The sequence below is a fragment of the Gossypium hirsutum genome, chromosome A03 (assembly GCF_007990345.1).
Source record: "Gossypium hirsutum isolate 1008001.06 chromosome A03, Gossypium_hirsutum_v2.1, whole genome shotgun sequence".
Taxonomy (NCBI): Eukaryota; Viridiplantae; Streptophyta; class Magnoliopsida; order Malvales; family Malvaceae; genus Gossypium; species Gossypium hirsutum.
In genome coordinates this window covers 112552437-112578251 of record NC_053426.1, presented here as the reverse complement: position 1 = coordinate 112578251, position 25815 = coordinate 112552437, and the positions used below count along the sequence as shown (strand labels likewise).

Below are 25815 nucleotides of genomic sequence, written 5' to 3'. Positions count from 1 at the left end.
TACATCTAAAGGAAATTATCTAAATAAAAGTTTAGTGAATTTTATGGGTGACCAATTTTTAATCACCAGATCAAACACAAGAGCTCTTTATGTTCAAGATGTTGTTTATGCATGTTTTACCGTAATATGGTCTCCTTCTAGAAGTGTCACATGTCGACGTGTAGGGTGTGCCTCGTATTTTCGATTGAACAGACAGTGAAGTCACGACGAGAAGTTTCCCGACGTTGCGACATATATTTTAGTACGATTAAATCTCTAATTTTAGCTTATTTAAAGGGGCATTGTACCCCTATTTTGATAGGCGGATTAGAAATACAATTAAAGGTGTAGTACTACATGGCTTTTTTTTGGGGGGGGCAACAAGATATAGTTGCAGATGAGCTTTGAAGAGAGTTTTCATAGTAATTATGGAGAGAATTTTGTATCCCTTTTGAAAGAACTCTATAAGAATTAGTATTTTGTTTTTGGGTTTGGGTTTATCTATTAGAGTTAGGGTTTTGTTTTCAGCATCTGGATTTATATGTTTAGCACATTTAAGTTTATTTTATTGATATTGTACTCTTGTTTATTTACTCATTTAATGAAAAGCCGAAGCCTCCTTTACCAATGGTTTTTTATCCTCTTAACTGAGGGTTTTCCATGTAAAATTTGTATTCGATATTCTCTACCTTTTCTATTTCATTGTTTATACGCATTGATCCCCAACACGACGAAATGTACATCTTTCGCCTTTGCTTTCGGCTTTTCCGGCATTCCTTGACGCTCTCTCCCATTTACAATTGCGATGATGTTTTTTTGAAGCTTGGGTTTTGTGGGGGGTTTTTGGGTTGAGCTTTCCTGGCCCATTTTAGCCCGTGTTTTTCCTTTTTGTATTTTTTTAACTTTTTTGAGGGCTTTAATTTTTTTTAAAATTCAAATTTTCTGTTATTTTAGGAATTGAAAATTCCTCGAGAAATGAGAAAACATTGAGCATTTCTTTTAAAGGGAAAATCATTGGGTCTTGAGGCTTTGGATTTTTGGGTATATTTGGAAACTTTGCATAAGGACCAGAACATGTGTCCAACTTGATGCAAAAGCTAAAACAGTTAATGAACCTCATCTCCATGGTACCCATGTAAATAGGAACATCATTTTAAATCTAGTCAATTTGAATTAAGTAAATTTGAGTTTTAAATTTTTTGAATAATTCGAGTTTGAGTTAGTTTTGAGTTTTGAAAATTTTCTATGTTATGTCATTCGAGTTTGAAACTTAAGTCTTTTAATTTTGATCATTACGGGTTTAGATCATTTTGAGTCATGTCATTCGAGTTTTAAGCTTAAGTCTTTTAATTTGAATCATCATGAGTTTAGATCATTTTGAGTAATTTGTTCAAATCTTTTTGGATACAAATTATTTTTTTGTTTGGTTTGTTTTAGATTGAAATTAATTTAAGTTCTTAACGGGGATGAATGATCATACTAATTAAAAAAGAGCAAGCAAACCCCCATGATAGAGTTACTCGAGCTCGATTCACTCAATGTCTCTCAAATGATCCATTTTATTGTTCGAAAAATAATAGTTTTTAAATTTAATTATATTATATAAATATATGAATATGAATGCTTTTTTATTTTTTTTATATTTTTAGGGATAATGTCACATTTGCTACTTGTATTTTTATAAAATTTTCAATGCGGTACATATACTTTGAAAATGTTCAATATGTGTTTTACGAAAGTACTACAATGGACATTTTATGAAAGCACATGTATCAAATGTAACCTTACCCTTTTTTATAATTGTTTCTAAATAATAAAACAAGTCGAATTAACTCGACTTGGCTCAAGTTAAAAAATATAATCTCAAACCTGAATTAAAATAAGATCGAGTTGAACAAACTACTTTACTCATAAACACCTCTACCGATTTATCTCATATAATTGATATGGTTTTAGGTTTGGATTTTCAAGGCTTCCCCACTCCCCACCCTACTATTTCCATTCTACCGTGTAATGGAAATAGATAATAAACAAAGAGAACCCTAAGTGAAAAAAGGACAATCATGCACAAAATGTCACTTTCTTTTTCATAAATTATCCCCCCACCTTCCCAATTTTAGGTACATTAGTTGAACAAAAATACTCAACACTGTAAAAATCTTTTAAATTAGTATTTTATGAATAATGAAAACTTTATATCATTTATTGATTGAGTTTCAGTTCAATAGGCATAGGTATTATTGCCACTATAGGAAAATGTGGGTTCGAGTATGTTGAATTGCATTATACTCTTATTTATGGGTTGGAGAGGGACTATGGGCAGTTTTAGTATTGATGCATATTAGTATCAATGTGCTTCGTTATATATATTGTACATACATGTAAATATAAAGGCGACAAAGGAGTGAGTTCCAATATACTCATATCCGATTGTCTTAAAGGTTTAAATTATTTTGAGTCTGGAGCAAGTTCAGACTTAAATTTCTTCGTATCAAAATAAATAGTCCCAACTTAGATTTTTTGATAGTTGGTACACGTTAGTACATATCAAAAATGAACTGACATAACCGGAATTTATATCGAAATAGAAACTAAACTTTATTATTCTGATGTATAGTTTGATTGAACGGTATTGATACAGAATTGACTTCCTTGAACAAATTGATGATAATTAGGGGCTTTAAGTTTTAACATTATTTCCATTTCTTATACCAAATTCTTCCATTAGAGCAAATAACTTTACAAAAAGTGCCCATTACAACTATTTTAAAACATCACAATATAACTAACATTTAAAAGCTTTAATAATCCTTGAAATACTCAAAAACCTAACAATACTTCATAATAGACTGCAGGGATTAAGGCTCAACGGTTATTGCCAGGACATTCCCGGGCAAAGTGACCGGCGACACCACAGTTGTAACAAGCCAACCCACCGTATCCAACTCCGCCACCCCCATATCTTCCACCACCGCCGCCGCTGCCACCTTGTCCACAGTCCCTTGCCAAATGCCCAACCTCTCCACACTTAAAACACCCTCCTCCACCATACCCACCTTCCCTCCCTCCGCCTGTGTACCCACCACCACCGCCAGCGCCAGCGCCACCGCGTCCGGATCTCGAGCTGCCACGAACAGGTTCGCCGTTGGGTCCAGTAACATCAACAGCCTTGGAACGACCTTCGGAAGACTCAATGACGAACTCGACCTCTTCACCATCTGCAAGGCTACGGAACCCATCGGAACGGATCGATGACTGGTGAACGAAAACGTCCTCGCCGCCGTCCGTCGGAGTGATGAACCCAAAACCCTTTTGGTCGTTGAACCACTTCACCGTTCCTGCCAACCTACTCTCTGCCATTTTTTTACCCTAAAAAAACGTAAAGTGACTGAGGCGATGAACAAGGCGGATGTGGGGAGTTTTTTATATCGAATAAACAGTGTAAATAGTAAAATGCAAATGGTGTGACCGTGTGTGTCAGATTATAGGATTAAAATCGACGGCTATAGATGACGGGATCGGACGGTTAGGGATTTGGATAAGGTGGAAAAAGAATGGATATGGACCGTTTGATTTTGTGTACGGGAAGGGTGTTTTGGGAACAATATAAAATGTAAAAAAAAAAACTAATTATATTTAGGGATGACAAAACTCGATTCAACTCCAATAAAATTAAAGAAATTTTTGAATTTGGAGTTAATTGAGTTATTCGAGTCAACTCGAATAAGTAATTTGATTTTTTAAGTACGAGTTAAAATTCAACTAACTTAAACAACAAATTGACGTAACTACCCATTTATTTCCTATCAAGTTCAAAAATGAGAAACTTAGCATCTCTCGGTAAAAATTAAAAATATTCATAAAAAAATTTCTAAAAAAATATATAAAAAATTTAATTTTTAAAATTTTTTCAAAATAATAATTTTAAAAACCTAAACAAGTAAATTACCAATTCAAAATTATCGTATTAAATTATATTTTTTTCTCTTATTTTGCTTTAAAAGAGTTCTCAAATATATATGGTGCAGATTACCTTGCTAAATAAAAATAGCCTGAGTGACACTATTTTTACATTCCGTGGGGAGCTTACACCTAAGGATTGGATCTTTCTTAATGCTGATGGTGCTGTGTCAAGAGCTTCCTGAAAAGCAGCTACGGGAGGAGTGGTACGGGATAGTACTGGCAATGGATGATGGGCTACAACCGATTCCTAGGGACTTGTTCGATTTTTGATGCAGAATTATGGGATATTTTGGATGGCTTAAAGCTCATCCAACGTAGAGGTCATAACAATGTGATTATTCATTCTGATAGTTTGGAGGTTGTCAAAGCTATTCATGAATGTGACTCGAAGAGCTCAACCTCTGCTCTGATTAGAAGAATACAGCGGATTTTGTCCCAAGAAAGCCAATGAATTTAAAGACATATTCCCAGGGAGGATAACTTCTGTGTAGATTACCTTGCTAAATTGGCTTTTAAAAGAGAGGAGGATTTACACCTGTTTAAGTCTCCCCTAGATGAAGTGTTAGATTTTCTGAAGTCAGATAAAGAGAGATTTTTTGCACCTCTCGATTCTTCCTTGTAATTTAACTTTGTTATGTTTCTTTTTTTACCAAAAAATAATATATATATATATGGTTTCAAATTTACGTGTGCTCCAATATGGAATTAGTTACTTTTAAAAAAAATAGAATTAGTTATGTTGTAATAAAATTTTAATCGAGTTAAGATGATAAAATAATATTTGTCAACTCGACTAGCTCGAAAATTTCCACCCAATTTGACTGGATTCAATCAAACGCTCGCCCCTAATTATAATTGAGGAGAGATCCACTTACACCAGTATAAATTTAAAGTAGTTTAACACCCTTCCATGTATTTTTGTACGATTAATATTTTAACGATCCAACCGTCATATTTCATATTCCCTTCGTATAAATCATTCCTATCAAATTTGAGGTGAATTTAAAATTTCTAACTATTTATTTTATAAAAAAAGCTTTCGAACTATTCAATAAATATTAATATATACAATATTTTAAGTCGATATAATAGATATATCAAGTCTGTTCAAAAATTTACATACACGATAAATATAATTATATCGATAAATTCTTAGATCATTAAAATAATTTTTAATTTAAATTAAATATAAGTGATATTTTTTCAACCCATAAATGACATTAAATAATTATCCTTTAATATATCTATATCACTTTAATCATGAGCCTAATTATGTTTTCTTATATTAATAACCAGCCAAACTCAGTCTCACAAAATAGTTTAGTTAAAAGCTTAGGCCTTAGGTCCTTAGGCCCTTAGGCTCTAAATATGAACATTTGGACCTAAAAAGCCCAGATATTTTTGAACCCACCAAGTTGATAAAAAATTTGAAAAATTGAAAATTAATAAATTAATCTGAATTATAGTGTTTAAAAGATTTTCGAAATATTTTTTTTCTGATTTTTATATTTTATTTTCATTTTTATGATATATATATTTTATCAAAGAAAAATAATATATTTTATAAAGGAATTCCATGTGGAACTTTTTTATTGGTCACAATGTGTTAAGTGACGCATCTTTATTGGCTAGGATATCTCAACGCTTTCTTTTGACATTAAAAGAAGGGTTAAAAACATAACTTTATCATATTTTAGGTAGAGATAAAAATATTGAAACATTAAAATAAATAAATAAATAAATTTTAAAAATCTAATCGTAAATTAAATCTAAAAAAGAAAATCAGTGGTGAAATCAGAAATTTTTTTAAGGGATGAAATTAAATTGTAATTTTTACGATAGTAAAAATATAACTTTTAAATGATTAAATCAAAATATTATTATTTTTAAAGAGTCAAAGTGTAATTTTATTTTATTAATTTAGAATTTTAAAATTTTAAAGGATTTAAATGATAAAATTTTCATTTTAGAGGGGTTGGGCCCCTGCTAGCCCCTTGGATTCGCCCTTGACTGCGACATTGATTTACAATAAAGACCATGGGACTTGTGACAATGGTATACTGATTATGATTATGTTAAGTACAATGATAAAATGTATTACATTTTTAAGAATAAAAGTCATATAGAGATAAATATAAATTCTAAAAAGATTGATTTTTATGGACCACGAACATGAAAAATACATTAATAATTAAAAAAAAAATACATATAATTAACTACCAGCACTGATCGGTCTCCCAATTCCTATTACCACCATAACTAGAAAACCCATAGGAACCCACCGCCGTCGCAGTTGCTTCCATAGTCGTAAAGGGACGGTTCCACCGTCTAAGATTCCTATCATAATCCGCACGTTGATTAGGATCCGACAACGTGGAATACGCTGCATGGATTCTCATGAACCGATCAGCAGACATTTCTTTCTGATTTACAGACACAACATCAGGGTGCCACGTCCTCGCAAGTCTTCTATAAGCTGCCTTGATTTCATTACCGTTTGCACTCACTGGTACACCAAGAACCTCGTACAATGATACAGATGAAGCCATTGACAAATAAAAGGGTTTTAAGGTAACAAAGAAGGAGATGAAGATGTAAGAGATTTATAAGTGGCGCGGGGGGAACCAAATGTACAACCATATGCACGAACATGATTGTGTTTTAATAGATCCTTATCCAATTGAGTTCTTGTCTATTAGCTGAGTCAGCTCACTGTTCACTGTGGATAGGCTTGTACTGTTCATTGTGGATAGGGCTGGAAAAACCACAGCATAGGATTCTATCAAGTTTTAATGGAGTAAATAAAATTGAAGGACATGTTTAAAGAAAAATTTCTTATTTTAGGACCTGTTCTCTGCTCAATGTTTATATTCAATTATTCATACCTGCTTTTTCATAGTAAAATCAGTAAGGACTGTTAGGGAAATCTACAGTTTGGGTTGATAATGTTCTTTGGTTTTTGAAATTATTATGAGGGGTTAATGTCACGGGTAATCCCTCAACTTTAACCAAATATGCAATATGGTATCTATAGAAATTTGTGTTGTTGTTTATCCATGTACTCTAAAGCTTTAACATCATTTAATTCACCTAATCACCAACTGATTACTTTTGGGTTTTGCTTATAATTTTTACTCGAAGAATGAGGTCCGTTATTTAGGTTCAGGTTTGAAAAATGAGCTTAAAATTTTGTCCAAGTTCGATATAGATAAAAATTGTTAAAACCTAAGCCATGCCTGGCCCGCACGTATTAAAAGTTTTTATATACAAATAAATTTAAAAAAATAATACATCAAATACACTAAAAATATTATAATAAATATTTTCCACCAACAAATGGAAAAAAAAATTAAAAATTATATTTTCAAACAATAACAAGAAAATAGTAATAATATAATAGCAAGACAGTGGCAAAATAGTAAAAAAACAGCAATAATATTTTTTTTACAAATTCGGGCCGGACCAAAAAAGCTTACACGAGGCTTGACCTATTTGAGCCTTATTTTTTGTCCAAACTCATTTTTCAGGCCAAGTCGGGTGGCTCGACTCACAAGTCTACCTAGACCCTTAACAATCAAAAGTATTGTTACAAGGAGATAATTTGAAGACTTCTCCTGGAAAAGTCGACTCCCCTCAACAATTTTAATTTTTTAAAGTATTTTAAAATTTTGTTTAATGCTTAAAAATAAAAAAAATAAAATAATTCAAAAATTTTCACCCAGATAAAACTGTATTCAAACAACAAAAATTATATGAATATACGTTGCTAGGGAGTTGGTAGGACCTCGACCCTCCTAAAATAAATTTTTTTATTTAGGTCCTTTAATTTTTTTTTAAAATTTAAATTAATAAAGGTTAAATTATACTTTGGCCTCCCTAAAATTGATAAAAATTTGATTTAATCCTTTAAAAATTATAAAAAAAATAGACTATTCAATTGCATTTTTACTATCATAAAATTTAAAATTTAATTTTGACCCAATTTTTTTTTTTTTGGGCTTCACCTCTGTACGTGGCTATCATTATTCGTCATTGTCACAAATTACAAATTAAAACCTTGGGGTACATGGACACGTGGCAGCACAATATATGTATCAAATTAAATATTTTACTTGTACTGGTATGATATTGCACATTGGATGAAAAATTTAGAGGCCAATTGCGAAATTAGCCCTATGATGATGATAAAGAGAATGTATTGAGTGACCTTATTCATCTATAACTGTATGGTTTTTGTCTTTTTATGTTAGGTCTTGCATCGCATCCAAGTCCCCCCAATCATCATGCCATGTTATCCCATGTCTAATTTAAAAATTAGACACGTGGATGGGTCGGATTATTCGTTTAAATTTAGAAGTATTTTATAAGAGTTTAGATAAAAACATTAAGTTCGGAAAAATGGATTTGAAAAAAAAAATTAGACTTGTCCAAAATATGGACTGAGCTCGAGTTTGAATATTCAATGCATGAGCTCGATCAGGTCCATTGTTTTTAAAGTTTGAAATGTTTTATATCATGTCAGTTTTATACATTATGCAATTTATAACACTTAAAAAAAGTTAAGATTATTATATATACAATTTTAATAAATAAAAATATATAAACTTATTAAATATTGAATTTAAAATAATATAAATATATTTTAAATTTTTTTTAGAAATAATATGAACGGACTTAAATTGGGGTTGAGTTATCTATTTACAAACATAGATAGGCTTAGGGTAAAATTTGAATTCCATATTTCGAACCTGAACGAGCTTAGGATAAGTTATATCAATATCATACCTGAACTCAACTGAACTTGACTCATAAACACCTCGAGAATTGAACTCTGATTACGTATAGTGAAAATATGTAAACAATGAATTTCATTCGGATATATGTCATTTTATTTAACTCGATTTAGATCACTCAAGTCCAAATGTGTTTTATTTATGTTTGAAGTAGGCCTCAAGGCCCATGGAATTACCCTTTATTTGGATAAAGTTTGATTTTGGGCTAAGTGCATATTTTTTAGCACATTTCTTTTTATGACAATTATTATTTTTCTTGATTAAAATGTTACTCTTAGTAATTTAAATTTACAATTAAAATTTGTAATAAAGCCTTTTTATATAAAAAAATAAATTGAGTGGCTAGGTTAGGTTTGAGTTTTAATATTTTTATTTAGATTAAGCTTGGGTAAACTTGTAGGTCCATTTTATGGACCGAACTCAAACCTAAAATTTTGACAAAATTTGACTTAAATCCAATCTGACCTGATCTATGAACAGATTTAGAGTTATCCAGTAATTGTGCCAACCACATAATTATTTTATTTTATTTCGTAATTTCCTTTTTGTGAGCAACTATCTCATTTGTCAATATCATATTGTTATTTTTATTTTATTTGTTCTTTGTATTTATCTTGAATTACTTGTAATCCAAAAAGCCAGATCATTGAAAAAGAATATTTATCAACCAATACAATATTGTCGCCATGTGCTACTCACTCAAACATCCAGGAACAGTCCCACCTGTAATAGTTTTTATCACAAATGTTGGAATTAAATTTGATTGATTGGTCGGATAAATTAATATATTTTAATCTAGAGAAAGGGATTGAATTCATGTAAAAGTAAATTGTTCGAAACCGATAAAAAAAAACAAAAAAAAGTCAAAAATAGACAATTGAACCACTTATATTGAATTCAGAATTCATGACGATAATTTTGAGTGGTAATTAAGTGACTAATTGCATCTTATTAAACTTGATCTTTAAATTTCATAATATTCTGATTAAAAATTTAAATGTATCGACATCGTATTAATTAGATCATTCCATCAATTTTTTTATTAACTTTGTGTTAAATACTAGCTCAAATTTTCAAGGAGCCCCATGAAGTGCAGAAGAAATTATGGGTATAACCAGATAGGTAGTTGGAAGCAATTAAGAACTGATGATTCGGTTAAGGTAGAATCAGGATATGCCGCTGCAGGGGAGTCTTAAGGGATGAACGGGGGGAATGGAGAGTGGGTTTTAATCGAATATTGGGGACATGTTCTATATTTGAGGCAGAACTATGTGTGATTTTAGATGGTTTGTCATTACCACAAGGCAACATGACAAAGTATTGCCACAGGAGGATAGTTTGAAAGTCATTGAAGGTTTGAAGGAATTCAATTCAAAGCCCTCTAGCTCGGCATTAATCAAGCAAGTTCATGAGCACTTGAAGACGGTATAATGTTGGCTATTACACTATATCCCAAGAAAAGAAAATAGAAAAGCCGGTCGAATGGCTAAAATAGCTTTTGACAGAGAAAAAGAATTAAAAGTTGTTTACAGGATGTCCCAATGATTTAGTTTAATTGATTATAATTTTGTTTTTCACCAAAAAAAAAATATCTCAAATTTAATTTAAATCGTATTTAAAATACGGGAGTCAAATTGCAATTGCATATATACCTACCACATGATTTTCTTATACACCTAACATGTAATGCAAAAAGAAAAAGAAATTGGTCGATATTATTTTTTTTAACAAGTCATATTAGAATTATTTATACGACAGGCACAAACATATTGACAAATTTATCTATATATTTTGGCAATTCTTTTTTAGACTGATAAAGGTAAAACATTTTAAAGCTAGGGGACCAATTCCAAAATCTGAACAATAACTAGCAGACATTTAGTGTAATTAACCCCTAAAAATATAGGGTTAATGGAAAGAAGCTAAAATATGGTAATAACTCGTATAGAAGATGGATGTGGATATGAAAGTAAAAAATTGCTTTTAAAGGGATTAGAAATGAATTATAAATTTTAAAGGGGTTTAAGTATAATTTTATCATTGTATTAATTTTTAAGTTAATCAAGTTTGAAAGTTTTAAATGAAAAATTTACCATTTTTAATGGAATAAAGCCTCATGCCCCCTGTCTACATCTCCTCCTTTTCCATTGGATTGCTTTTATCGTTTCTGATCCAAATTTATTCTAATGGGTATATATCACTTTCTAGGGTGTCATATATATATATATATATATATATATAACTTTTTAGGGTATTCCTTTTGAATTTAACTTTTCATTTGTTAAGAATCATGGTAAGTTATTTCAACTAAATTCAAAGTTAAGCTAAACCAGATGTTTAAATAAAAAGTAAAATTCTTTGTATACTTGTTATACATCAGTAATAGTCAACCCGAGCCCTAGCTAATATTCATGTCTGTCACCCGTGACTTGGATAGGTCCCACTGAACGATCGAATGCGAGGCGAACCACGAGAGGACAATAGAGGAGTTCGATGATATAACTCGTGGGTCCAGCTCACGCAAATCGAGTGAGGATCACGGCGCAAACCAAGTGAGGATCACGTCATTTGTAGGTGACTCAAAATGAAACACGTGTTTACTAGGCCTAAAGCCTGCTCAGAATGTCAATCCCAAGAATAAATAGGACCGCATACATTACAGGCGACTCAGGGAGAAACACGTATCCAGTAGGCCTGGAACCCGCACATAATGTCAGTCATAGGAACGATGGAGTTAAGACAAAACAGTAGGGCCAGGTTGCGAGCTACAAAAGTATAAATACCTGAAGGCTCCCATTGATACGATACGAGACAAAATTACTCAACAATACTATTTTCTTTTCGTATCACTTGGCCGATAAATATGAGTAAGGCATGCAATAACCTCGTAACCGATTTAAACTCAAATAAGCGATGATGTTCAAATGAAACTGAAATAATTAAATTGGGAACCGGTTGGAGTATCGATTTAGAAAATGGTGTTAAATTGATTGGATTGAGAGTTAATACGAATCAGTTGAACTAGTTAAAAAATCGGATAAATCAACTTTTTTTTAATTTTTAATAGGATTGAAAAACTGATAACATGAAACATTACAATTAAACAACAGTGTCTATTATACAAATCATATGGTACAACATTACAAACAAAATAAACTGAACAACCCAATTTCCATGGATGAAGAAATTATTTTACAAAAAAAAAACCACCAAATAATTTTCACCACACAAAACAATATCCTCACTTTCATCAACAAGCCCCTTCAACCCTAGCTTGGGTAAGTCCGACACAAGCATCGACGAAATCCTCATCGATAAAATCTGTCGAAAAGATCTGCAACCGATCAGCACAACCCTTTGTAAAGCATTGCGCGATGAACAACCTCGCATACCCATGAATCCGATTCGTCACCGGTTTAACACACACAATAGGGTTATCCGGTTGTGGAGTCACCGTATTCTCCACTCTATAAAAGAATTTTCTCGACGAAGCCGGTGCTTGTTCCGACAAATGCTTCAAGTTGCTATCGAACTTCGTCGACGGCAAGTCCGTATCGATCCAATTATCTTTCAAATGACCCGCGTTCCAAAACGGAGACCCAGATTGAGGACGTGGAGATTTGTTCGGTTTCCACACACAAATAATTCTCTTCGGTAATAGTTCAGCAATCGTTTTTCCAAACACATGTTCGTCTTGATGAATAAGGTACTCACCGAGTTGTTCTTCTAAGTACTTCTCGAACTCCGGCGGGTCCTGATGACCGAACTCCGTACGAATCTCTAGTATTATCACCTCCGACTGTGTTTCCGACAAGAACTTCTTGATATCGCCGATAACAACATCGATACCGTACGTCGTTAAAATCCCATGACACACACGACGGTTCTCGTTGACCCGAATGTCCAAAACCCGAGTACCTTTAACGAGTTGTTGGTACACCGATAACGATTGACACTGTGCAAAAGGACGAGTAATAAACGGAATACCGATCTTGTTCGTCGCCGAATCATGAGTTCCCGGCCATACAATCTTGTTTATATGAACTTTATCAACCCCAAGTCCGGCCATCCAATTCTTCCTATCCGCCGGCCGGTAATCACTTCCGGGATACGTTTCACCGCAGTTTTCATTGAGATCACAAAGGGTTTTCTTTTCAGCCTTGATATTCTTACGCCTTTCAACTTGTTTTGAGAACAAAGAACCCATTTTTTTGATGAAAAAACTCACTTTTTTTTTTTGAAACTGTTTAAGTTAAAGTTTTAATTTTTATGGGGTTGAATATATAGCATTGTAACGAACACACAGAGTGTGATACTCATAATAGTGTATTTTAGATAATAATAATAAAAAAACCGACAGCTTTTTTTTTTCAACGTTTTCTAAGTAAAAATAAAATAAAATTTGCTGTAAATGTTTGGTTTTTAAAGAAAAATAGAAAAAGCTGTCTTTGGGGTTTGGTAGGGTTGGCTTTGAGTTTTCAATTTGCATAATTGATGGAGATTTTTGATCAATTTTTAATGGATTATGCCTGTAAGATGCTTACAAATTTGTGGTTTTCCAACAACAATGTATAAGTTTTTGGTTGGATTTTTTTTATAATTTTAGTCTCTGTTTTGACTTTTTTTTGCAAAATATGATAAAAGGATTAATGAATTTGGTGATTTTTTCAATTTAGTCCTTAAAATTTTTTATTCATATTAGTTTTGGAATTTAATAAATTTTTTTCAATATAATTTCTAAACTTGAATTCCATTAAAGTATGAGATTGTTGCATCATTATATAAAAAATTTAAAAAATATATGTAAGTTCTAAACTAGATAAAGAAAAATTAAAAATTTTCGAATAATGACATGTCACAATCTCTAGATGTTCCGTCAACGTACTTCAATAGAATTTAAATTTAGAGGTCGAATTGAGAAAGACTGCCAAATTTCGGGACTAATGTGAATCAAAGAAAAATTCAATGACCAACATGAGAGAAGTTATCAAATGTAGGCTCGCGGGACTAAATGTTTTTTTAATAAAAAAAATTATATAATATTTAAATATTTTCAGCTAAAGTCCTAACATAATGTCACGTCATCAAAATTTAATGAAATTTAAATTTAAGGGTCAAATTAAAAAAAATATTGCTAACCTTTGAAACTAATGTAAACTAAATAAAAATTTAGGACCAAGACGACAAAATTTATAAAAAAAATTAGGGACTAAATGTTTTTAATAATTTTTTTGCTAAACCCACGTGTTAAAAAAGGATTGGTGATAAGTGGGCCCAAATGGAAGGCACTTGGCAAATTCTCATGGAAATATCCAATTTTCTTATTTGTCCATATCACCCGTTTTCGGTTCAACCACTTTGGAAAGGTAAAAAGCAACTAAAATATTAAAGGGTCAAATTTCGAATTTGGTCTCTCTAAAGTTTGGGATACTGGTTGGAATTATTAATATAGTTGTAACTTTAAAAAAACTATAAGGACTAAATCTCAAAATTTAAGTATAATAGAAGGATCAAAATCGTAATTTGACCTTATAAATGCTTTTACTAACCAGAGGTTAAGCTTTAATCCAAGTCAGCTCTTCTATGATGAATGATTAGCCACAATAAGACAGATTTTTACCACTAGCCAATTAAGTGAAAAGGACCTAAAGAAAGCAACAAAATGAAATGAAGTGGATAGCCATTTGGAGCTTCAAAGAAAGAGGGTCCCAATGGGTAATATTGCCTAGTTTGAATAATGTGGAGCACACAATCAATGAATATCCAGGGACCTACCATGAGCAAAGATGATCTGTATGCTAAACTTCAATGATTATAGAAATATCACCAATTTTCAATTTTGGTGGTTTTGTTACAATGAATTTTTCAATTTGATATTTGAGTTTTTTTTTCCTAATTAAGTAACATGAATTTGACTTTAAGCTTTTCTTTTTGCCCCAAACTAGTTCTTATATTTTTTTACTAGAACTTCTATGTTAAAAATTCATTTGGCCACATGAGAGATGAGACCATTTGGTTTTGGTACCAAATAGAACATCAAAGTAAATGTTAGGTACTAAATTGAATACTAAAGCCAAACTCAAGTAACAAATTGAATATCAAAACCAAGCTCAAATACCAAATCAAATATTGAGCTTTTTGTTTTGTCTCAACTAAGCACTATGTTTTTTACTAGAACACGTGTCAAACATTCATTTTTTACTAGAGTACATGATGCCATTTGGTTTGAGTACTAAATTAAATGTTGAAACTAAACTCAAATATCAAATTAAATACTGAGCTTTTTGTTATGTCTCAATTAAGTACTTACTTTTTTACTAGAGCATGTGTCAAACATTCATTTGGCCACGTGATACCGTTTGATCTAAAACCAAAATAAACATTGAAACCAAACTTAAGTACAAAATTGAATACTGAAGCCAAACTCAGATATCAAATAATATATTAACCCTAAAATTAATCAAGAGATAAACAGAATATACCAGGCTTACACAAGTTCTCAAGAGCCAATGCTGCAGTTAAACTCATATTTACATTACAATGAGCCAAACACATTTACAGCAAGAAATGAAAAAAAAAAGCCAAAAAAAAAAGCCAACAGTATCATGGAGGCCCTTATATTAGGAGTCGACTTGCATTTTGCCCCCTCTACTAAAAACTGGGAACATTAGTACCTATATGTTAGATCAAAGAGCAAACTAATCATTCTGTTAAAAATCCCATTAATTTCTACAATTAAAAACTGATCCTTATACCTCACCATGAGGTACAAGTGGCACGTTATATGTCACTGTTTGGTTATTCTATCAATCATGTTAATTTTTAACAGAAATGATCAATTTTCTCTTTGATTTAACATATAAAGACTAATTTGCCTTTTTTTTAGTAGAGGGGGCAAAATGCAATACGACTCTTAGTACAGGAGCCTCCATGGTACTCTTACCCAAAAAACCAGATGCATGGACACATCATAGGACAATGAAGCATGACGAAAGATAAACACATCAAAATTCACCAATTTTTATTCAATAAAACACTTGAATGGAAACATAGTGCCTACAAGTAAGCATAATATATGAATTCAGTGAACGAAGTCTGAAACTATTGGAGCAAAACCTCAAAGATCATATATGAATTTGAAAGATTCAACTCTACAGAAACTAAACACAGTTAAAATTGCCTCCGAGACCAGAAGGGTGAAGGGAAATAAAAATGATACAACAAAAAAAAAAAATCGAATCCAGCAAAGATGAAAATGGCTAACATATATTTTCAAATTCAAGCAATGAAACATCTTCATCTATTTGACCAGCTAACTGGTCCAAAGCTAAGTATATTGCTTCTTTCAATGGGTGCAAACTATCTGATACAGTGAAAGCATGCACTTTATTTTCAAGTTCTATCCAACTCAGAGCTACTTCTTTCCTAACTTGTCTCTTACTCATAAGGTGTCTTACCTTCTCAACCGATTCCCATTTCCTGAGTGTGCCGTATATACTCGAGAGCAATACATATGCTGCTGAAGATTGCGGCTCTAACTCGATGAGTTGCTCAGCTGCTTTTTTCCCCAATTCTATGTTTCCATGGATTCTTGAAACGCCGAGTAGTGCATTCCAAACTCGTTTATCAGGATTACATGGCATATTCTCAAGATGGTTCATCAACATGTCAAATTGACCAGCTCGACCTAAGAGATCGATTAAACATGCGTAATGCTGTTGATCAGGTGCTATGTCATGGTCAGAAGACATGGATTTGAAATACCTAAGCCCTTCGGCAACAAGACCAGAGTGGCTACACGCGTTGATAATAACAACAAATGTTGTCCTATCTGGCTTTACTCCTTGTTTTACCATGTCATTGAACATTTTCATTGCCTCTTCACCGTGTCCATGCTGTGCCAATGCGGAAATCATCGTGTTCCACAATACGGGATCTTGCTTATTACTCGTGAGACAAAAAATCAGTTTGCTAACTTTAAGGCTGCCGCATTTTGAGTACATATCGATGAGAGAACTGATGACTATCGTGTTCGGCATAAAATTAGTTCGAATCAAACAAGCATGTATTTGTTTACCATGTGTAAGTGAAGCTACACTAGCACAAGCACAAAGGCAATTACTAAAGGTAAACTGATCAGGTCTAACTCGAGACACCATCATCCTTGTGAACAATTCAAGTGCCGTATCCCCCATACCATTTCTAACATAACCCGAAATCAAAGCCGTCCAAGAAACTGGATTTTTCTCAGGCATCTTATCGAACAAATCATTTGCTGATTCCATATCTCCCCATTGAGCAAACCCCGAAACCAAAGTCGTCCAAACAATAATATCTCTCACTTTCATCTCATCAAAGAACTTCCTAGCCTCCCCCATCATCCCACATTTCACATAAGCATCAACAACAGAGCTCGAAATCACCAAATTGGACAAAAACCCAGAAACGAAAACCTGATTATGAACCTGCCTAGTAAGTTGCAATTCTCTAGACTTAACACAAACAGTCAAAACACCAGCAAAACTGAACTCATTGTACCCAATACACAAACCCCTTAACTCCTTATAAAACTTCGTCGCTTCCTCAAAAAACCCACTTCGTGCATAAGCAATAACCATCGTGTTCCACGAAATGACATCCCTTTCAGGCATTTGATCGAACAACTGTCTCGCAGGCCTTACCATGCCTAATTTCGCATACCCAGACAACATATTATTAAAAGAATACAAATTTCTAACACCCATATTATCGAACACTTTGCGGGCGCCAATTAAATCGCCGCAACTAGAATACATGTTGATCAAATGATTGGATAAAAAAGTACCGGGCTTTTTCAATCCAGTTAGTTTTAAATGAAGGTGAAGGAATTTGCCTTCTTTGAGACACTTGGTTTTGGCGCATTGTTGTAAGAGAGAAGCAAGAGTTTGAAAAGGTAAACGAATACCCTTTCTTGTTAAGAGCTCGAGCGAATTGGTTGCTTGTGAAAGACGGGATTGGGAAGTGATATTGAGAAAGGGTTTCAGTAGACAACGAGGGTATCTGCGATTCGAACGAAATGGGGAGCGCATTGGGAAGAGAAACCATGTGAGGATTTGAAATGGGAAAAAGTGGGTTTTTCGTTCTTCTTCATGTCAGCTTAGCTCCAACGAGGCATTTCGTTGCCGGTTCGCGGTGAACGGCGTGGCTGTTGGTTTCACGGGGCAAATTTGAGGCATCTCTGGGTCCATTGGGAGATCCATGTTTTCTAGTTGTCGGACCAAACCCAAAACAAACCGGTTCGGCTCCATTTGATTCATTAATTTTCAAAAAAGTTACTGAAATATATTAATTTTTAAAATTAAAATAAACTAATATTAAACTATTAACAAGTTCACATTAACTATTAACAAGTTCACATTTTGGTCACTTAAAAAAGTTACGAAATTATTATTAAATTAGTCAAAAAATTTTATTCAAGCCACTAAATTATTCGAAACTTTTTATTTAACGCACTGAGCTATTAATTTTTTCCTTTTTTAAAGTCTATCTAGTAAGCTCAAAGTAATGATTCAATAATCTGTACAGTTGATCAATACCTATCAATAAGTAGAATAACATATCTTAAGTCCAAGTTGATTTGACGGTCAATAACGAGGATCAAAGAAAAAACTATTTAGATTTTGGTTCGTAGATTTGTGACGTTTAAATATGTTTCATGAAAAAAATTGAACTATATGAAAGAAAGAGAAGAAAAGCTTTCGATTGGTGCAAGTAGTACAAATAGAAAAGGCTATAAAATAACGATTTTAATAGCCCAATAAAATTTCAAATAATTCAGTAAACATTTTGTAACTTTTGAATTTGAATAACTAAATCATAAATTTATTAATAATTTAGTGATATTACTTCAAATTATGTCCAATTTTAAAATTTAAGAGTAATAAAAAGATAAATTATAAATTAAAACAATAGATCTAACACAAGAACATATAAATATGAAATTATACAATCGAACTTAATCGGATAAGAAATTTTTTTCCAAATTCCCATTTTTTATCCATTTACATTACATCTACCCGAACTTTTATTTGCAACCAAGAACAGAGTGTACGGCCCAAAATGGTCCCCTAAATCTTGTACTCTCTTTGGCCCCCTAATTTCATGTTATGATCCACCTCTCTCATTTTCATGCAAAAATTCAGGGACCAATTTTTTTTTCTTTGTAGCATTAAAAAAACCAGGTAACTTGTCTATATATACATATGTGTATGTATGTAATATTTGCATGTGGTTCAATCTTGGGTGTTTTTTTTTTTTTAATGTTTTGGGTGATTTGTACATTTGATCAAGATGTTTGTTAAAATGCTTCTTTGGTGAAAATGTTGGTTTTTTGAAGCGAAATGGAAAATGGGGTTGGAATGGTTGATGATGGTTCGTTAATGGTAGACAACAAGGTTGTGGAACACGACACAGGTGTGGCCACGGTTCAAACGAGTTCGAGTTATGAAGGTAGGGAATTCGCTGATTCTTTAGAGCAGGTGGTGAAACGGGAGGCCAAGGAGGAGAGCGTCGATGAGACCGGTGAAAAGCTTCAGTCGATTAGAGTTAAGTTCTTGCGGCTTGCACGTAGGCTCAGGCTAACTCCGCATAATGTTGTTGTTGCACAAGTTTTGTACAGGCTAGACTTAGCCGAGCAACTACGGGGTAGAAAAGGAGGTCGTGTTAGTGCGTTCAGCTTTGATCGTGCAAGCACTTTGGCGGAACGGCTCGAGGCAGATGGGAATGAAGAACTTGATTTCTCTTGTACGATTATGATAATCGGGAAAACGGGAGTTGGTAAAAGTGCTACTATTAATTCGATTTTCGATGAAATTAAGTTTGGTACTGATGCGTTCCAGATAGGTACGAAGAAGGTTCAAGATGTGGTTGGTATGGTACATGGGATTAAGGTACGAGTGATTGACACACCAGGGCTTTTGCCTTCACGGTCTGACCAACGTCGGAATGAGAAAATTCTTCTTGAGGTCAAGTGTTTTGTTAAGAAAACGCCACCGGATATTGTGTTGTACATTGATAGGTTGGATATGCAAACTGGGGATATTGACGACGATAGGCCTCTATTACGAACCGTAACTGAGACTTTTGGACCACCTATATGGTTTAATGCAATTGTGGTTCTGACTCATGCAGCTTATGCTCCACCTGATGGCTTGAATGGTAATGCGTCGAGTTACGACATGTTTGTTGCTCAACGTTCTTATGTCGTCCAGCAGGCTATTCGTCAAGCAGCCGGGGATATGCAATTGATGAACCCAGTCTCGTTAGCCGAGAATCATTCTGCTTGTAGAACAAACAGGGCAGGCCAACGAGTGTTGCCGAATGGTCAAGTTTGGAAACCTCATTTGTTGTTGCTTTCCTTTGCATCTAAGATCTTAGCCGAAGCAAACTCGGTTTTGAAGTTGCAAGAAACTCCTTCGGGAAAGACTCGAACACGACCACCTCCTTTATCTTTCCTCCTTTCGTGTCTGCTTCAATCAGGACCGCAAGTTAAGCTGCCGGACGAGGACAATTGCGATAATGACTTGGTTGAATCCTTAGACTCTGAAGATGAATCCGAATACGACAAGTTACCGCCTTTCGTTCGGTTGACTAAAGCACAATTAGCAAAGCTTACTAAAGCTCAAAAGAAAACATATTCTGATGAGTTAGAATATAGGGAAATGTTTTTTATGAAAAAGCAGTTTAAAGATGAGAAAACCAGGCGAAAAACGATGAAAAGAACTGCCGATGAAGCCAACTATATGCTGAGTGATGAAAACACAGAAGGAAGTACCGGTGCGTCTTCAGTTCCGGTTCCCATGCCAGATTTACCATTACCTGCATCTTTCACTTCCGATAATCCGACTCATCGATATCGTTACCTTGACTCCACCAACCCATGGCTCGTAAGACCCGTTCTAGACACTCAGGGTTGGGACCATGATGTTGGTTACGAAGGTGTCAACGTCGAAAGATCATTCATGGTGAAACACAAATACCCCGTTTCATTTTCCGGACAAATCACGAAAGACAAAAAGGACACCAACATCCAAACCGAACTAGCCAGTTCATTAAAGCACGGTTCCGGTAAAGCAACTTCATTAGCCTTCGATATGCAAACGGTTGGAAACGACATTTACTGCACATTATGCGGCGAGACAAGGTTTATTAATTTCTTCAACAACAAGGCAATAACTGGACTCTCAATTACACTCTTAGACGACGTGTTAGCAGCCGGATTGAAAGTCGAAGACAAAATGATCGTGAATAAACGGTTCTGTGTCGTAATGACCGGGGGTGCTATGACTGCTCACGGCGATATCGCATACGGTGGCAGCTTAGAAGCACAATGGAAGGATAAAGATTACCTTCTAAATAACTCATTGTCTACACTTGGGGTATCTATAATGGATTGGCATGGTGATCATGTCATTAGATGCAATGTACAGTCACATGTTCGGATCGGACGGTCTACGAACGTAATAGCTCAGGCCGATCTGAATAATCGAGGCACCGGACAAGTGAGTATACGAATAAGCAGCTCGGAACAGATTCAGCTAGCTTTGGTTGCTTTGTTTCCATTGATGAAAAAGCTAATCGGTTATCCCCAACGAATGTTGTATGGACCATTATAAAAATGGTTAAAATTTGTCATAAGTCCTTGTAATTTTTGAAGATTTGGAATTTAGTCCTATACTATTATTTTTAGGAATTTAGACCCTCTAATTTTCAAATTTCAAAATTCAAGTGAAACTATGTGCATTTTTTATCCTTAATGTCCATTTTGTGGTTAATGTCCAATGTTCAAGGTTCACGGCTATCCTTTCTAACAATGTCAGTTTAAATTTAAAGGTGAAACTATATGCATTTTTTAATGATGTGAAGCAATATTTAACCTCTAAACTTGAAAACTATTTCACATTCATCCTAAACTTTTTTTTTGTTTATATTAATCCTGAAATTTGTAAATTTTTCCTAATTTAGATTTCATTAAGGTATGATTATGGGGCACGTTGTGATTATGACACATCATCATTTGAATTTTTGTATTTTAAAATTTTCAAGTGATCATGTGATAAAATCTTAAAATGTTAAGTCATTATACTTTCATTGAATTTAAATTAAAGGACCAAATTTTAAAAAAGAATTATCAAATTTCAAAATTAATGTAACAAAAAAAGTAAAAACGAAATTTAAAAAATTACCAAATTCAAAACCTCAATCTTTGCTTTTACTTTTTCTTAATTCCCGGAGAGTTTCTTGGAAAGTTATCATAATTTGGTCTTTTGAGGGATAAAAGTACTGGAGCAGTCCTTTTATTATATTTCAAATTACATTTTAATCCCTTTATTGAAGAAATAAATGTTTTTTATATTAGATGAACGAGCAAAATGATTTATCCGTTAAACTACGTCATTAGATGCTTATTTTGATGTGTACACATAATGCATAATAATAAATTTAATCCTTAACTTTTATACTTTCATCTAATTTGATCCTTTTTTTTAAAGCAAATTGATTCTTAACCTTTCATTATTAACCTGACTTTATTAATCTTATTATGATTTTTATATCACATCGCTAAAAAATTTCAAAAACCTAAATAAAATTTATAATTTTCAAAATTACGAGGAGCTCTTTTTATAAATTTTAGAATCTATAATTTTTTTAAAAAATTTAAATTTTTTAAATTAATTTAATTTTATATGAAACATAAAATGAAATTATATGACGCCGATAAAAACATCAAATCGAATAAATATATAAGAATTGAAGGTTAATAAAAAAAAAAAGGTTAGAACACAATCCGACAATAATACTTTTATGATTTGGAAGAAAAGGAGTGATAATATTGTCTCTAATTATGAAATATAATAAAACAAAACATGTCTTGTCTCTAATTATGAAATATAATAAATGTTTATATATATATATGTTTGATGGGTAAACTATAAAAATAGTCATTTTTGTTTGCCTCAGATTACATTTTAGTTACTTATGTTTGAAATGTTACGTTTTAGTCACTTACGTTATCGTTTTGTTACGAAGTGATCACTCTATCGTTAAACTCCGTTACTTTCCTAATAGTAGTCCTACATGACAGTCTAAATGGCTTTTAAATGTCAACTTGGATATCTAGTTGTTGGAATGAAAATAGGTTTTTAATTAAATAAATTTAATTTGGACTGTCACGTAGGACATCCAAGTTGGCATTTAAAACCTATTTGGACTGCCGCGTAGGACCGCTATTAGGGAAGTAATGGAGTTCAAAGGTAGAGTGATCATTTGTAACAAAACGATAACGTGACTACAACGTAACATTTCAAACATAAGTGACTAAAATGTAATTTGAGATAAACAAAAGTGACTATTTTTGTAGTTTACCCATATTTGATACAAAAGTCCATAATTAGGTTGTCCAATTAGGTCTTTCTACTTTAATTTAACACTATTTAGCCCCATTTTTATTAAAATATTATCTGTAGGTCCAAATTGATAACACTATTAACTTATGCCATTAAAGTGATGTGATTTTTTTTTACTGTCATCCGATTATATAGGGTTATATGAAAATCCAATCAATTACGTTTAATCACTAATAAATTTACACGTTAATCGAATACTTAAGGTTGTTTAAAACAAAACAAAACTCATGTTATCACTTGAATTGTAATAATTAACGGTGCTATAAATTTGAACATATTATTAATTTTATTATCTAATTAATTATGTAATCTGCATGCTTTATGAAAATTGAGAAATCAATCCCTTTATCTTAATTTAACAGAAATTAGTCCTCATGCTTTATAAAAATCGAGAAGTTAATGTAATTTGATAAACACGATTAAAACTTTTTATTAAAAAGCTAACCTAATAATCAGCAATTAATACGTAAATTCAACAATTTATATATATGCAAAAAAAAATCAATCATTCAAATTCTTATGTTTGCCCAATTTTCCTAAAATGCGAGATAAATTAAATAGAGATTGGCTTCTCAATTTATGTAAAGTAAAAGATGAAATTCAAAATTAAACTAACATTATAAAAGACGGAGATCAAATTATGTCAAATTAAAGAGATCAAATTTTAAATTTCAATATAATAAAAGGACTAAAACCGTAATTAGACGGTAGCCATAACAAGTGCATAATAGAGTATATAAATTACACTAATATAATATCTTATTAAGTAAAATAAGCAAATCCATCATTAAAAAGACCCAGTAATTAATGTTAATCCACGTGATATAATCGAGCCCTTATACTATAAGTCAAATTGTATGTTGCCCCTACTATTAAATAAAATGACAAATTATTCACTGAATGTTATATCAAAGAACAAATTAATATTTTTGTTAAAAATTTTATTTTTTTGTATTATTAAAAATTGTCGTGCCTTTTAGAACCCGACAATGATATATGACGTGGCACGTATATCTTATACTAATATACAGAGACTAGATTTTAATAATAAAAATAGATAAAAATCTTTAATAAAAAGACTAGTTTATTTTTTGATCTAACATATAAAGATTAATAATTTTTTAGTAGAAGACTCAAAATAGAATTAGACTATTAGTACAGGGATCTCTATGTCAATTTTACCTAATGAACGATGGTAACATTATAAGCAACTATAGCATCACCGACCTCATTATACCAATGAGTTTTCGCCACCGCATACCCACGTGCCAGCCGGAAAACGCCGGTTCCACCGACGATAGGCATTTCCCGAACCGGACTCAAAGCCGAGTTCTTACCGATAATACTTATTGAGCTACCATTATACATCCCATCAGTGAAACAAAAGCTCATAACCATCAATAAAGCCAGCTCTTCCTTCCCGGCCGACCCATAAATCCCTTGTGCCCGTCCTATCAACTTGGATTTCGGGTCCGGCGTTTCGGTCAGTGGGTCATCCGCCATTAACAAAGCTCCGAATAGGGTCGGTGATTTCTCGGTGTCGGCGGCTTGAGCTACTCTAATGGCGGTTGGGTCTTTACCGCTGATCGTATCGTGGAAGTAGAACTGGAGATTGGTTACTGTTTCTTGTTTGGTTTCGAGCTTTGATATTGCCCAGTTATTGATATGGAAGCTTTCTGTTAATGGTGGAGATGTAACAATGAGGGAGATGATGAGCAGTAGAATGTAGCTCAGCTTCACCATTTTTGAGACTGTTTTTTTTTAGCTAATTTGTAGCAAAAATGGTGGCTTGATTGAAGAAGAAGAAGGAGGAGGTTTTTGATGGATGTTTACTGTAAACAAATGTGGGTTTTATAGGACAAAAGTGAAAGGATTCAAAGGGGAGCATAGCCATGAGAAGAAAAGAGAGAACTCCTTTTTTATATCGGGTAAATTCTATTTGAGGTGAGTAAACTATTAATAAGTTTACGTTTTAATCTCTCAACTTCAAAAAGTTACAATATGGTCACTGAACTATTTGAAAGCTTTCATTTAAGTCATTGAACTATTTGAAAGTTTTTATTTAAATCAAGTTTTTTTTTTAAAAAATTTCGAGTGGTAAACTTCAAGTGACAATTCGACAATTAGTATGGAAAATCAGTTTCCATTGACAAGTAGAAAAACATATATTAGATCCAAGTTGATCTAATAATCAATATTGGAGATTAAAGAAGAAATTTGTTTGGATTTTAGTTTGTAAATTCATGATGATCAAAACTATATGAAAATAAAACTAAACAATAGAAAAGAAGGAAAAAAAAGCTTTCGATTAGTTCAGGCCGTGCGAATAGATAAAGCTATACATCAACGATTTTAGTATCCCTATGACTTCAATGAAAATGTTCAATGACTATTTTGTACATTTTTTAAATCGAGTAATCAAAATATAAATTTACTAATAGTTTAATAATATTAAATGTAGTTTACCATTATTTTTCTTTTGAGTTAATTTTAACTCAAATTTTAAATTAGTCATCATGGGCCAAACTTTAAAAATATTTTAATTATGTTGTCAAAAATGTCTTTTAACTTACTCAATTGAGCCTTAGTTTAGACTGTTATTATAACAATAAGAAAAACTAGGGTTTAAACAAAAT

The 25815-nt window shown here is 32.7% G+C and overlaps 6 protein-coding genes across 6 annotated transcripts; 1 reads left to right on the top strand and 5 right to left on the bottom strand.

The window, feature by feature from the left end:
- Window positions 1–2681: 2681 nt before the first annotated feature.
- On the bottom strand, window positions 2682–3493 carry LOC107927849 (glycine-rich protein 2). Its single transcript, XM_041103064.1, has one exon. The coding sequence runs from the start codon at window positions 3337–3339 to the stop codon at window positions 2845–2847; it is 495 nt and encodes a 164-aa protein (XP_040958998.1). The 5' UTR covers window positions 3340–3493; the 3' UTR covers window positions 2682–2844.
- A 2587-nt stretch (window positions 3494–6080) lies between these two features.
- On the bottom strand, window positions 6081–6710 carry LOC107927857 (chaperone protein dnaJ 11, chloroplastic). Its single transcript, XM_016858983.2, has one exon. It carries the CDS (start codon window positions 6489–6491, stop codon window positions 6159–6161), a length of 333 nt encoding a protein of 110 aa, XP_016714472.1. The 5' UTR covers window positions 6492–6710; the 3' UTR covers window positions 6081–6158.
- A 5063-nt stretch (window positions 6711–11773) lies between these two features.
- LOC107928020 (PI-PLC X-box domain-containing protein DDB_G0293730) lies at window positions 11774–13120 on the bottom strand. Its single transcript, XM_016859179.2, has one exon. The coding sequence runs from the start codon at window positions 12940–12942 to the stop codon at window positions 11986–11988; it is 957 nt and encodes a 318-aa protein (XP_016714668.1). The 5' UTR covers window positions 12943–13120; the 3' UTR covers window positions 11774–11985.
- A 2744-nt stretch (window positions 13121–15864) lies between these two features.
- On the bottom strand, window positions 15865–18001 carry LOC107927824 (pentatricopeptide repeat-containing protein At2g21090). The gene has a single exon (XM_016858948.2). The coding sequence runs from the start codon at window positions 17801–17803 to the stop codon at window positions 15995–15997; it is 1809 nt and encodes a 602-aa protein (XP_016714437.1). The 5' UTR covers window positions 17804–18001; the 3' UTR covers window positions 15865–15994.
- Window positions 18002–19034: 1033 nt separating this feature from the next.
- On the top strand, window positions 19035–21567 carry LOC107927877 (translocase of chloroplast 120, chloroplastic). The gene has a single exon (XM_016859000.2). The coding sequence runs from the start codon at window positions 19115–19117 to the stop codon at window positions 21386–21388; it is 2274 nt and encodes a 757-aa protein (XP_016714489.1). The 5' UTR covers window positions 19035–19114; the 3' UTR covers window positions 21389–21567.
- A 2362-nt stretch (window positions 21568–23929) lies between these two features.
- On the bottom strand, window positions 23930–25076 carry LOC107927865 (dirigent protein 23). The gene has a single exon (XM_016858989.2). The coding sequence runs from the start codon at window positions 24920–24922 to the stop codon at window positions 24362–24364; it is 561 nt and encodes a 186-aa protein (XP_016714478.1). The 5' UTR covers window positions 24923–25076; the 3' UTR covers window positions 23930–24361.
- Window positions 25077–25815: the final 739 nt, after the last annotated feature.